The sequence below is a fragment of the Oncorhynchus clarkii genome, chromosome 24, assembly GCF_045791955.1.
Source record: "Oncorhynchus clarkii lewisi isolate Uvic-CL-2024 chromosome 24, UVic_Ocla_1.0, whole genome shotgun sequence".
Classification (NCBI taxonomy): Eukaryota; Metazoa; Chordata; class Actinopteri; order Salmoniformes; family Salmonidae; genus Oncorhynchus; species Oncorhynchus clarkii.
In genome coordinates, this window is record NC_092170.1 from 34,067,025 (window position 1) to 34,081,948 (window position 14,924).

The window sequence follows — 14,924 nt, forward strand, 5'->3', positions numbered from 1 at the left end:
ATAAGAGCATTTAAGGCAGCTCCACACAGGATTATGGGATGGAGAGGCGGTAAACGGACAAATCTCTCTCTCTCTTCCTACCTCCGTATCTGTCTCCCTATCTCTCTCTTCCTAGGGAGGGAGAGAGATAGGGAGAGACAGAGAGAGAGATATGGAGACAGAGAGAGAGATAGGGAGAGACAGATAGAGAGATAGGGAGGGAGAGAGATAGGGAGAGACAGAGAGAGAGATAGGGAGACAGAGAGAGAGATAGGGAGACAGAGAGAGAGATAGGGAGACAGAGAGAGAGATAGGGAGAGACAGAGAGAGATAAGAGCATTTAAGGCAGCTCCACACAGGATTATGGGATGGAGAGGCGGTAAACGGACAAATCTCTCTCTCTCTTCCTACCTCCGTATCTGTCTCCCTATCTCTCTCTTCCTACCTCCGTATCTGTCTCCCTATCTCTCTCTCTCTCCCTCCCTATCTCTCTCTTCCTACCTCCATATCTGCCTCCCTATCTCTCTCTCTGTCTCCCTATCTCTCTCTCTCTGTCTCCCTATATCTCTCCCTATAACTCCCCCCCTATCTCTCTCTCCCTCCCCATCTCTCTCTCTGTCTCCCTATCTCTCTCTCTGTCTCCCTATCTCTCTCTCTGTCTCCCTATCTCTCTCTCTGTCTCCCTATCTCTCTCTCTGTCTCCCTATCTCTCTCTCTCTGTCTCCCTATCTCTCTCTCTCTGTCTCCCTATCTCTCTCTCTCTGTCTCCCTATCTCTCTCTCTGTCTCCCTCTCTGTCTCCCTATCTCTCTGTCTCCCTATCTCTCTGTATCCCTATCTCTCTCTCTGTATCCCTATCTCTCTCTCTGTATCCCTATCTCTCTCTCTGTATCCCTATCTCTCTCTCTGTATCCCTATCGCTCTCTCTGTATCCCTATCTCTCTCTCTGTATCCCTATCTCTCTCTCTGTCTCCCTATCTCTCTCTCTGTCTCCCTCTCTGTCTCCCTATCTCTCTCTCTGTCTCCCTATCTCTCTCTCTGTCTCCCTATCTCTCTCTCTGTATCCCTATCTCTCTCTCTGTATCCCTATCTCTCTCTCTGTATCCCTATCTCTCTCTCTGTATCCCTATCTCTCTCTCTGTCTCCCTATCTCTCTCTCTCTGTCTCCCTATCTCTCTCTCTGTCTCCCTCTCTGTCTCCCTATCTCTCTCTCTGTCTCCCTATCTCTCTCTCTGTATCCCTATCTCTCTCTCTGTATCCCTATCTCTCTCTCTGTATCCCTATCTCTCTCTCTGTATCCCTCTCTCTCTCTCTGTCTCCCTATCTCTCTCTCTGTATCCCTATCTCTCTCTCTGTATCCCTCTCTGTCTCCCTATCTCTCTCTCTGTCTCCCTATCTCTCTCTCTGTCTCCCTATCTCTCTCTCTGTATCCCTATCTCTCTCTCTGTCTCCCTATCTCTCTCTCTCTGTCTCCCTATCTCTCTCTCTGTCTCCCTCTCTGTCTCCCTATCTCTCTCTCTGTCTCCCTATCTCTCTCTCTGTATCCCTATCTCTCTCTCTGTATCCCTATCTCTCTCTCTGTATCCCTATCTCTCTCTCTGTATCCCTATCTCTCTCTCTGTCTCCCTATCTCTCTCTCTGTATCCCTATCTCTCTCTCTGTATCCCTATCTCTCTCTCTGTATCCCTATCTCTCTCTTCCTACCTCCGTATCTGCCTCTCACTCCTTTACTCTCTCCTTTCCCAGCCTTCAAGTTCCTCGTTGTCCAAATCACTAAAGGCTTAAAATGGTCCAAACACATGCGCACAAGTGTGAAGAAGGTCCAACAGCGCCTCTTCCCCCTCAGGAGGTTGAGAGCATCTTGACGGGCTGCATCACTGTCTGGTATGGCAACAGCACCACCCTCGATCACATGGCGCTTACAGAGGGCGATGTGGACTGTTGAACAGCTTCTGTCCCTGATAAATAGCTACACAGACTATCTGAGATATAACCTTGTATCTTCATTCAAGTTTTATTTCACACACACACTGTCACTCCCAACACACACTCACACACACAGTCACTCCCAACACACACTCACACAGTCACTCCCAACACACTCACACACACACAGTCACTCCCAACACACACACACACACTGTCACTCCCAACACTCACTCACTCACTCACTCACACACACACACACACTGTCACTCCCAACACACACTCACACACACTGTCACTCACACACACACACACACACACACACACACACAGTCACTCCCAACACACACACTCCCAACACACACACACACACACACACTCCCAACACACACACACACACACACACACACACAGTCACTCCAACACTCACACTGTCACTCCAACACTCACACACACACTGTCACTCCAACACTCACTCACTCACTCACACACACTGTCACTCCAACACTCACTCACACACACACCGTCACTCCAACATTCACACACACTGTCACTCCAACACTCACACACACACTGTCACTCCAACACTCACACACACACTGTCACTCCAACACTCACTCACTCACACACACACTGTCACTCCAACACTCACACACACACTGTCACTCCAACACTCACAAACCTACCGTCACTCCAACACTCACTCACACACTGTCACTCCAACACTCACTCACACACTGTCACTCACTCAATCACACTGTCACTCCAACACTCACTCACACACACACTTGTCACTCCAAAACTCACACACTGTCACTCACTCACTCACTCACTCAATCACACTGTCACTCCAACACTCACACACTGTCACTCCAACACTCACTCACACACTGTCACTCCAACACTCACTCACTCACACACTTGTCACTCACTCACTCACTCACTCACTCACTCACTCACTCACTCACTCACACTGTCACTCCAACACTCACTCACACACACACTGTCACTCCAACACTCACTCACTCACACACTGTCACTCCAACACTCACTCACTCAATCACACTGTCACTCCAACACTCACTCACTGTCACTCCAACACTCACTCACACACACACTGTCACTCCAACACTCACTCACTCACACACTGTCACTCCAACACTCACTCACTCAATCAATCACACTGTCACTCCAACACTCACTCACTGTCACTCCAACACTCACACACAATATGCACATACATTTACAGTGCATTCGGAAAGTATTCAGACCCCTTAAATTTTTCCACATTTTGTTTCGTTACAGCCTTATTCTAAAATTGATCAAATATTTTTTTCCCTCATCAATCTACAAACAATACCCCATAATAACAAAGAAAAAAACTGGTTTTTAGAAAAAAAACGTATTTACATAAGTATTTAGACCCTTTCCTATGAGACTCTACATTGAGCTCAGGTGCATCCTGTTTCCATTGATCATCCTTGAGATGTTTCTACAACTTGATTGGAGGCCACCTGTGGTAAATTAATTTGATTGGACATGATTTGGAAAGGGAAAAACCTGTCTATATAAGGTCCTACAGTTGACAGTGAATGTCAGAGCAAAAACCAAGACATGAGGTCGAAAGAGTTGTCCGTAGAGCTCCGAGACAGGATTGTGTCGACTCTTCCCAGAGCTTGAAGCCCAACCAAACTGAGCAATCTGGGGAGAAGGGCCTTGGTCAGGGAGGTGACCAAAAACCTGATGGTCACTCTGACAGAGCTCCAGAGTCCCTCTGTGGAGATGGGAGAACCTTCCAGAAGGACAACCATCTTGGCAGTACTCCAACAATCAAGGCCTTTATGGTAGAGTGGCCAAATAGAAGCCACTCCTCAGATACTGGAGTGATGGAGGTTGACATGTATGTTAGGTGACAGGGATACTGGAGTGATGGAGGTAGATATGTATAGAGGTAAGGTGACAGTGATGGAGGTAGATATGTATGTTAGGTGACAGGGATACTGGAGTGATGGAGGTAGATATGTATAGAGGTAAGGTGACAGGGATACTGGAGTGATGGAGGTAGATATGTATGTTAGGTGACAGGGATACTGGAGTGATGGAGGTAGATATGTATAGAGGTAAGGTGACAGGGATACTGGAGTGATGGTGGTAGATATGTATGTTAGGTGACAGGGATACTGGAGTGATGGAGGTAGATATGTATAGGGTTAAGGTGACAGGGATACTGGAGTGATGGAGGTAGATATGTATAGGTATGTAGATGTAGATGTATATATATCTACCTCCATCACTCCAGTATCCCTGATCATACCCGAGTTCCACTACCGAGTATCCCAGTATTCCTGTACATTGTAAATATGGTATTGGAACTGACCTGTATATAGTTACTTATGGTGTTCTTCATATTTCTTATTTTTTCTTCTTAGTATTACTTTAATAGTGTATATCACATCGTTGGGTTTTCAGTTTGAAAGAACAGCATTTCACTGTACATGCACACTTGAAACACCGATTCCAACTACCTTGAGGAGAACTGGCTGGATGAGGAGAGAGTAGTGTGTGTGTGTGTGTGTGTGTGTGTGTGTGCGCGCGCCTGTGCGTGTGCGCGTGCGTGTCTGTGTGTCTCTGTGCGTGTGCGCGTGCGTGTGTGTGTGTCTGTGTGTGTTTTTGGAACAATACGTCAAATTGTATCGCTTCACTAATATTGTCTGTGGGATCAAAGTAGAGGTGGGGAAGTAGAAAATGACTCCCACTGGCTAACTCTGCTCCTCCAATCACAGAAGATCATTTTAAAATAATCAAGCGTCCAATCAGAGCCTGGAGTCAAGCAGGGGGCCGTCTCATCATCAAACACATCAGCAGTCTCAGTCCCACAGAAGAGATCACAACACAGAGAGAGAGAGAGAGAGAGAGAGAGAGAGAGAGAGAGAGAGAGAGAGAGAGAGAAAGAGAGAGAGAAGAGAGAGAGAAGAGACGAGAGGAGAGAGAGGAAGAGAGGAGAGAGAAGAGATAGAGGAAGAGAGAAGAGCGAAAGAGGAGAAGAGAGCGAGAGAGGAAGAGAGAAGTGAGCGAGAGAGAGTAAGAGAGAGAGAGAGGAGAGAGAATATAGAGGAGAGGGGAGAGTGAGAGGAGAGAGAAGAGAGAGAGAGAAGAGAGAGAGAAGAGACGAGAGGAGAGAGAGAGGAAGAGAGGAGAGAGAAGAGAGAGGAAGAGAGGAGAGAGAAGAGATAGAGGAAGAGAGAAGAGCGAGAGAGGAGAAGAGAGCGAGAGAGGAAGAGAGAAGTGAGCGAGAGAGAGTAAGAGAGAGAGAGAGAGAGGAAGAGAGAGAGAGAGAAGAGAAAGAAGAGAGAGAGAAGGGTCCATAATAAACCCTTTATAAGGCATTTATAAACAGTTAACTCACCATCTATTAATTATTACTCCCACATTTGTAAATCTTAGTAAGCTTGTTATTCACACAGGAAATATATATATACACACACACTATATATACAAAAGTATGTGGACACATGTTCAAATGAGTGGATTCAGCTATTTCAGCCACACCTGTTTCTGACAGATGTATAAGCAGCCATGCAATCTTCATAGACAAACATTGGCAGTAGAATGGCCTTCCTGAAGAGCTCAATGACTTTCAACGTGGCACCGTCATAGGATGCCACCTTTCCAACAAGTCAGTTTGTCAAACTCCTGCCCTGCTAGAGCTGCCCCGGTCAACTGTAAGTGCTGTTATTGTGAAGTGGAAATGTTTAGGAGCAACAACGGCACAGTGGTAGGCCACACCAGTGGTAGGCCACACCAGCTCACAGAACGGGACCGCTGAGTGCTGAAGCTCGTAGCGCATACAAACCATCTGTTCTTGGTTGCAACACTCACTACCGAGTTCCAAACTGCCTCTGGATGCAACATCAGCACAATAATTGTTCGTCGAGAGCTTCAAAATGACCTGGCAGCCGCACAAAAGCATAAGATCACCATGCGCAATGCCATGAATCAGCTGGAGTGGTGTAAAGCTCTCCGCCATTGGATTTCCAGTGGAAATTCTCTGGAGTGATGAATCAAACGTCACCATCTGGCAGGCTGACGGACCAATCTGGGTTCGGCGGATGCCAGGAGGACGCTACCTGCCCCAACTCATAGTGCCAACTGTAAAGTCTGGTGGAGGAGGAATAATGGTCTAGGGCTGTTTTTCATCACTCGGGCTAGATCCCTTAATTCCAGTGAATATAAATCTTAACGCTACAGCATATAATGACATTCTAGACAATCCTGTGCTTCCAACCATGTGGAAACAGGAACTTTGGAAACCTTTCCTGTTTCAGCATGACAATGCTCCCGAGCACAAAGCAAGGTCCATACAGACATTGCTTGTCGAGATCGGTGTGGAAAAATTTGACTGGCCTGCACAGAGCCTTGACCTCAACCCCATCGAACACCTTTGGGATGAATTGGAACGCCGACTGCGAGCCAGGCCTAATCGCCCAACATCAGTGCCTGACCTCAATAATGCTCTTGTGGCTGAATGGAAGCAAGACCCCACAGTAATGTTCCAACATCTAGTAGAAAGGCTGTTCGAGCAGCAAACGGGGACCAACTCCAGATGAATGATTTTGGAATGAGATGTCTGATGAGCAGGTTAGTCATCTTGTGTGGGTGTTGGTCACTCAAAACATTTATAAAGTATTTATGAAGCATACATATCGCTCACTTTAGATTAGGGTCTGCAAAAATACTTACTAATGATTAGTAAATGGTTTATAAAATGTGGGAGTAATGATTAATACATGGTGAACAGACACTTTATAAACGCCTTAAATATGGTTTATTACAGACCGTTAAAATAAAGTGTTACCGAAAAGGGCTGTGATGATCTGATGCCAAGCCCATGGGATGGTAACACCCCCCCCCTCCCCCCACACACACTACCTCCTGGTTGAGTAGAGCAGTGGCCAGTTTGTGGACGTCAGCGGTGAGCAGCGAAGTCCCTCTGATCACCTTACTCAGCGCAGCCAGGGATTGGTGGATGCCCTGGACCAATCGGATAGCATTGAACTGTTCCAGAACAATGAAGGACAAGACAGGTGACCCCTGACCTTCCGTCGGTGGGGCAACTTTTTGATGGATGAGAGACGAGCCCTGAAAGACAGATAGATAGACAGAGAGAGACAGAGAGGGAGAGAGAGAGAGAGGGAGAGAGAGAGAGTGAGAGAGAGGGACAGAGAGAGAGAGAGAGAGACAGAGAGACAGAGAGAAAGAGAGAGAGAGAGAGAGACAGAGAGAGAGAGACAGAGAGAGAGAGACAGAGAGACAGAGAGAGAGAGAGGCAGAGAGAGAGAGACAAAGAGAGAGCGAGAGAGAGAGAGAGCGAGAGCGAGGATAATTAAATGACTTGTGTAAAATGCATGCCACCCCAATAGCTTAATGCCAACAGACGATTAATAGGTGATTGACTAGAGATGATTAGCTCGCTGCTAGGAGGTAGTAGGATGAGTAATTAGCTGGTCATTAGCTGCTCGTCCTTCTTGAGCTAGTTATACACCACCCCTTACAGAGAGGATCCGCCCCTCGTAGACTGACCAATGGAATGGAGCATTCATATCTGCTACCGTCAGGGGGCTGGGATCTGGGTTTGACACACACAGGCTCGCACTACACAAAAACACACACGCACCAAAAAGAGTCGTCAAAGGGTTGTGAACAAAATAATATACAAACCAATGATCCCCTCAACTGCCTCCCAAAATCACAGGGAGAAAAGAGTGAATTCATTTAGCAAAAACACACTGCTCTGACACAATAACAGTCCTGTATTCACACGATCACTCTCTCCTAAGACAACAAAACAGAGACGCACTGTCCTCCTCTTCTTTTATTCTCTCTGTTGTTTGTGTTCTTCCTCAGCGTTGTATTCTCTCCCCCTGGTGCAGGCTGGGTAAGACATGCTAATGAGGATTTACAGGGACCCGATGTGGGACCAGCCATTAATTAAAACCAGCGGGGTGCTGCACTAGATTCTGGGATGTCAAAGTGACACCCATATAAAAACACTTTAACACAATACATCATTCTCCTACTGATATCAAACACGACAATGGTGTGTGTGTGTGTGTGTGTGTGTGTGTGTGTGTGTGTGTGTGTGTGTGTGTGTGTGTGTGTGTGTGTGTGTAGCCTATTCTTACTCTCAGAAAAGTCATAGCCTGGTCCTGGGGAAGAAAGAACAATGACGTCTGCAACATACAACACTGCTCCACTATAGCAACATGAATCATTAAATAAACAAATTACCCACCTGAGAGACTCACAGTGGGAATGTTTACAAGAAGAGGAAATACACACACACACACACACACGCACACACACACACACACACGCACACACACGATGAAGGAACTTAATCAGCTTTATAGAGACTTGAATTACATTTGAGTAAACAACACTAGGACACACACTGAATACATGATCTATTTCCACAGAGAACCACTGTTAGAATGGACCCAAGAAACAAACACTTCTGTTTCCACAGAGAACCACTGTTAGAATGGACCCAAGAGACAAACACTTCTTTTTCCACAGAGAACCACTGTTAGAATGGATCCAAGAGACAAACACTTCTGTTTCCACAGAGAACCACTGTTAGAATGGACCCAAGAGACAAACACTTCTGTTTCCACAGAGAACCACTGTTAGAATGGACCCAAGAGACAAACACTTCTGTTTCCACAGAGAACCACTGTTAGAATGGACCCAAGAGACAAACACTTCTGTTTCCACAGAGAACCACTGTTAGAATGGATCCAAGAGACAAACACTTCTGTTTCCACAGAGAACCACTGTTAGAATGGATCCAAGAGACAAACACTTCTGTTTCCACAGAGAACCACTGTTAGAATGGATCCAAGAGACAAACACTTCTGTTTCCACAGAGAACCACTGTTAGAATGGATCCAAGAGACAAACACTTCTGTTTCCACAGAGAACCACTGTTAGAATGGATCCAAGAGACAAACACTTCTGTTTCCACAGAGAACCACTGTTAGAATGGATCCAAGAGACAAACACTTCTGTTTCCACAGAGAACCACTGTTAGAATGGATCCAAGAGACAAACACTTTGGTTTCCACAGAGAACCACTGTTAGAATGGATCCAAGAGACAAACACTTCTGTTTCCACAGAGAACCACTGTTAGAATGGATCCAAGAGACAAACACTTCTGTTTCCACAGAGAACCACTGTTAGAATGGATCCAAGAGACAAACACTTCGGTTTCCACAGAGAACCACTGTTAGAATGGACCCAAGAGACAAACACTTCTGTTTCCACAGAGAACCACTGTTAGAATGGATCCAAGAGACAAACACTTCTGTTTCCACAGAGAACCACTGTTAGAATGGATCCAAGAGACAAACACTTCTGTTTCCACAGAGAACCACTGTTAGAATGGATCCAAGAGACAAACACTTCTGTTTCCACAGAGAACCACTGTTAGAATGGACCCAAGAGACAAACACTTCTGTTTCCACAGAGAACCACTGTTAGAATGGATCCAAGAGACAAACACTTCTGTTTCCACAGAGAACCACTGTTAGAATGGACCCAAGAGACAAACACTTCTGTTTCCACAGAGAACCACTGTTAGAATGGACCCAAGAGACAAACACTTCTGTTTCCACAGAGAACCACTGTTAGAATGGATCCAAGAGACAAACACTTCTGTTTCCACAGAGAACCACTGTTAGAATGGACCCAAGAGACAAACACTTCTGTTTCCACAGAGAACCACTGTTAGAATGGATCCAAGAGACAAACACTTCGGTTTCCATAGAGAAAGTAATACATTATATCAGAATCAACAGTGGAGGTGGTGCATGACTGTTCAGATATTTGGGGATTTTGCACCTCAATGCTCTGGTGAATCCACACCCAGGATGAAGCATTAACTTAAAGACAGACACATTGGGCAGAGGGGACACGACATAAGCTCATTAATGGCTCCTGGGGTATTATTAACATAAAATAAGCTTGTTTACAAAGGGAAAACTAAGTACAGTCTCCTCTTCACTTCTGTCTCCTGAAGACAGACCTTATTATAGCCAATCAAAAAACACTTCACCCACCTCAATGACCAATCAACAGACAACAACAGCAGCTGTGAGGTCATTTACATATATACACATATATCAGATCCCTATTACTGAGGCTAGGAGGACACAGGTACATCAACAATACACACACACACACACACACACACACACACACACACACACACACACACACACACACACACACACACACACACACACATAATAATATATTGTGTTTTCAGGCCCACAGAACAAGACAGAAACTAATGGGAGAGAGAGGGGAATGAGGAGGAGGGAGAGAGAGGGAATGAGGAGGAGGGAGAGAGAGAGGGAATGAGGAGGAGGGAGAGAGAGGGGGATTGAGGAGGGAGGTAGAGAGAGGGGGGATTGTGGAGGGAGGTAGAGAGAGGGGGGATTGTGGAGGGAGGTAGAGAGGGGGAATTGAGGAGGGAGGTAGAGAGAGGGGGAATTGAGGAGGGAGGTAGAGAGAGGGGGGATTGAGGAGGGAGGTAGAGAGAGGGGGGATTGAGGAGGGAGGTAGAGAGAGGGGGGATTGAGGAGGGAGGTAGAGAGAGGGGGGATAGAGGAGGGAGGTAGAGAGAGGGGGGATTGAGGAGGGAGGTAGAGAGAGGGGGATTGAGGAGGGAGGTAGAGAGAGAGAGGGAATGAGGGAGAAAGAGGGGGGAATGGGGAGGAGAGAGGGAGAGAGAGAGAGAGGGAATGAGGAGGGAGAGGTAATGAGGATGGAGAGAGAGGGAATGAGGGAGAGAGAGAGAATGAGGGAGAGAGAGAGAGAGAGAGAGAGAATTAGGCAAAGGGAATGAGGGAGAGAGAGAGAGAGAGAGAGAGAGGGGGGGGGGGATGAGGAGGAGGGAGAGAGAGGGAATGAGGGAGAGAGAGAGAGAGAGAGAGGGGAATGAGGAGGGAGGGGGAGAGAGGGGGAATGAGGAGGAGGGAGAGAGAGGGAATGAGGGAGAGAGAGAGAGAGAGGGGAATGAGGAGGGAGGGGGAGAGAGAGGGGGAATGAGGAGGAGGGAGGGAGAGAATGAGCGAGAGAGAGAGAGAGGGAATGAGGAGGGAGAGAGAGAGAATGAGAGAGAGAGAGAGAATGAGGGAGAGAGAGAGAGAGGGAATGAGGGAGAGAGAGAGAGAGGGAATGAGGGAGAGAGAGAGAGGGAGAGAGATACAGAGAGAGAGAGAGAGGAATGAGGAGGGAGGTAGAGAGAGAGGGAATGAGGAGGGAGAGGTAATGAGGATGGAGAGAGAGAGAATGAGCGAGAGAGAGAGAGAGAATGAGGGAGAGAGAGAGAGAGAGAGAATGAGGGAGAGAGAGAGAGGGAATGAGGGAGAGAGAGAGAGGGGGGGGGGGATGAGGAGGAGGAGGGAGAGAAGGGCTAAATTATTTAACACAAAAGGGGACATTTCATTGATTTGAAAGGTGGTGGTTTCTAAGCAACTGCATACACTAGCAAAACCGAGGAGTGGCCAGCCACAGGCCAACACACACGAGCAAGCACACACACACACACACACACACACACACACACACACACACACACACACACACACACACACAAAGACACAGCAGCTGTTCAGGTAGATAGAGGAGAGAGCAGAGAGGGAGAAAGAAAGAGAGAGTTACCTGGTTGAGTTTCTTCCATAGGTTGAGGACAGGAGAGAGGCCATTGGACCAGATCTCCCTGTCAAACTTTGATCCTGCTGCTACCGAGCGGCTCAGAATCCTCAGCTGGGTGATCACCTGGAGTGAGAGAGAGACAGACAGACAGACAGAAAAACAAAGGGTGGAGAAGTTAATGCGTGTGGACAATGACCTTGACAGCTCAGCATAGTACATCAATCAGTCCATCCAGCCGTCCAATCATTGGACAGATAAAAAAAAAACAGACCAGCAGAGAAGTTTATACCCTGATAGTAGAGATTTGGTTTCTGTTCTGAGATGTGAGTGTGTGTGTGTGTGTGTGTGTGTGTGTGTGTGTGTGTTTGGTGCTCTGTGGAGATTAGAGGAATAGACGGTCTGATAAATGGGTTTAATTTGGTCTGGGTGAACTCTCCACCTACTTTCTCAGCCCCACTCAGGAGAGAGTCAGAGGATACACTCCTAGAAAAAAAGATGCTATCTACAACCTTAAAGGGTCTGGCTGTCTCCATAGGAGAACCCTTTGAAGAACTATTTTTGGTTGCAGGTAGAACCATTTTGTTTCCAGGTAGAATACTTTTGGGTTCCATGAAGAACCAGTTTTAAAGAGGGTTCTACCTGGAACCAAAATGGGTTCTACCTGGAACCAAAAAGGGTTATCCTATGGGAACAACCAAAGAACCCTATTGGAACTCTTTGTTTCTAGTTTAGCGGGGGCGGGGGAGAGAAGGGTGAGGAGAACAAATTCACATCAGGACTAGGCTAATTCTATTTAAATTAATCCAGATTTTTAAAATGGCTTTCTGAGGTGTTGCTTAACTTCACAGATTAATTAGTTCTAGACTAGGGAGTCCCAGACTAAAGTAAGGACTAACCAGTTCATCTTTGTTCAGCCTCATTAAAAACCCGGGACACTGATACATAAGCATTTTGTGTTAGGTTCCAGATGTCAAAAAGCTCAAGCTGATCAGTACTTGTAGGAAAGGGCCTTCCCCGAAGAGAGTCACATAAAAGCCTTGGCTAAAGCAAACAAATGTCAGCTGTATTTTACTTGCCTTCGGAAAGTATTCAGACCCCTTGACTTTTTCCACATTTTGTTACGTTACAGCCTTATTCTAAAATTGATTAAATAGTTTTCCCCCCTAATCAGTCTATACACAATACCCCATAATGACAAAGTATAAACAGGTTATTAGAAATTATTATATTTACATAAGTATTCAGACCCTTTACTCAGTACTTTGTTGAATCACCGTTGTCAGTGATTACAGCCTCGACTCTTCTTGGGTATGATGCTACAGGCTTGCAACACCTGTATTTGGGGAGTTTCTCCCATTCTTCTCTCCAGATCCTCTCAAGCTCTGTCAGGTTGGATGGGGAGCGTTGCTGCACAGCTATTTTCAGGTCTCCAGCGATGTTCGATCGGGTTCAAGTCCGGGTCACTCAAGCACATTCAGAGACTTGTCCGGAAGCTACTCCTGCGCTGTGTCTTGGCTGTGTGCTCGTTGTCCTGTTGGAAGGAGAATCTTCGCCCCAGTCTGAGCGCTCTGGAACAGGTTTTCATCAAGGATCTCTCTATACTTTGCTCCGTTCATCTTTCCCTCGATCCTGATCCAGTCCCTGCAGCTGAAAAAGATCCCCACAGCATGATGCTGCCACTACCATGCTTCACCATAGGGATGGTGCCAGGTTTCCTCCAGACATGATGCTGCCACCACCATGCTTCACCATAGGAATGGTGCCAGGTTTCCTCCAGATGTGATGCCGCCACCACCATGCTTCACCATAGGGATGGTGCCAGGTTTCCTCCAGACGTGATGCCGCCACCACCATGCTTCACCATAGGGATGGTGCCAGGTTTCCTCTAGACGTGATGCTGCCACCACCATGCTTCACCATAGGGATGGTGCCAGGTTTCCTCCAGACATGATGCTGCCACTACCATGCTTCACCATAGGGATGGTGCCAGGTTTCCTCCAGACGTGATGCTGCCACCACCATGCTTCACCATAGGGATGGTGCCAGGTTTCCTCCAGACGTGATGCTGCCACCACCATGCTTCACCATAGGGATGGTGCCAGGTTTCCTCCAGACGTGACACTTGGCATTCAAGTTAAAGAGTTCAATCTTGGTTTCATCAGACCAGAGAATCTTGTTTCTCATGGTCTGAGAGTCTTTAGGTGCGTGGCAAACTCCAAGCGGGCTGTCATGTGCCTTTTACTGAGGAGTTGCTTCCGTCTGGCCACTCTACCATAAAGGCCTGATTGGTGGAGTGCTGCAGAGATGGTTGTCCTTCTATAAGGTTCTCCCATCTCCACAGAGGAACTCTAGAGCTCTGTCAGAGTGACCATCAGGTTTCTTGGTCACCTCCCTGACCAAGGCGCTTCTCCCCCGATTGCTCGGTTTGGCCAGGCGGCCAGCTCTGGGAAGAGTCTTGGTGTTTCCAAACTTCTTCCATTTAAGAATGATGGAGGCCCTGTGTTCTTGGGGACCTTCAATCCAGCAGAAATGCTTTGGTACTCTTCCCCAGATCTGTGCCTTGACACAATCATGTCTCTGAGCTCTACGGACAATTCCTCCAACCTCATGGCTTGGTTTTTGCTCTGACATTCACTGTCAACTGTAGGACCTTATATAGACAGGTTTTTCCTTTTCCAAATCATGTCCAATCAAATGAATTTACCACAAGTGGCCTCCAATCAAATGGTAGAAACATCTCAAGGATGATTCATGGAAACAGGATGCACCTGAGCTCAATTTCGAGTGTCAAAGCAAAGGTGCTGAATAATTTAATTTTTAATACATTTCTAAACATTCCTAAGAACTTGTTTTCACTTTGTCATTAAGGGGTATTGTGTGTAGATTGCTGTGTTTTTTATTTTATTGAATCCATTTTAGAATAAGGCTGTAATGTAACAAAACGTGGAAAAAGTCAAGGGGTCTGAATACTTTCCGAAGGCACTGCAGATACAGAAACGAGCATGGCAATTGATTTAATCAACATTATTCCGTGGGTTTCTCCTGTCTGGAATTGCTGGTGCTCTTTGGTCATTATTATCAGGTTCAGTTTAAGCCTCCACTTAGCTCTAGATTAGCTCTAATCGCCCTTCTGGAAATCAGACTTTTTAAATCTAGACTAGGGCAAGTCTGAAACCATTTTAAACCATGTCTGAGAAATGCAATTTCAGTTAGTCTAGTTTAAAAGTGCAATTTAGTCTAATATTAAGCTTAATCTGATTCCGCAAAAGTGCCCCGTAATTTGAATAAATAATAGTTGA

At 46.4% G+C, this 14,924-nt stretch overlaps 1 protein-coding gene across 1 annotated transcript in view; it reads right to left on the minus strand.

Annotated features, from left to right (window-relative positions):
• Positions 1-14,924, minus strand: part of LOC139382646 (dynein cytoplasmic 2 heavy chain 1) — a 263,106-nt gene that overhangs the window by 11,822 nt on the left and 236,360 nt on the right. Inside the window, exons 74-75 of the mRNA XM_071126737.1 lie at positions 11,632-11,748; positions 6,834-7,043 (exon numbers count right to left, since the gene is read on the minus strand). Of these exons, the coding sequence (XP_070982838.1) occupies positions 6,834-7,043; positions 11,632-11,748 (327 nt within the window). The remainder of the gene's footprint in view (positions 1-6,833; positions 7,044-11,631; positions 11,749-14,924) is intronic.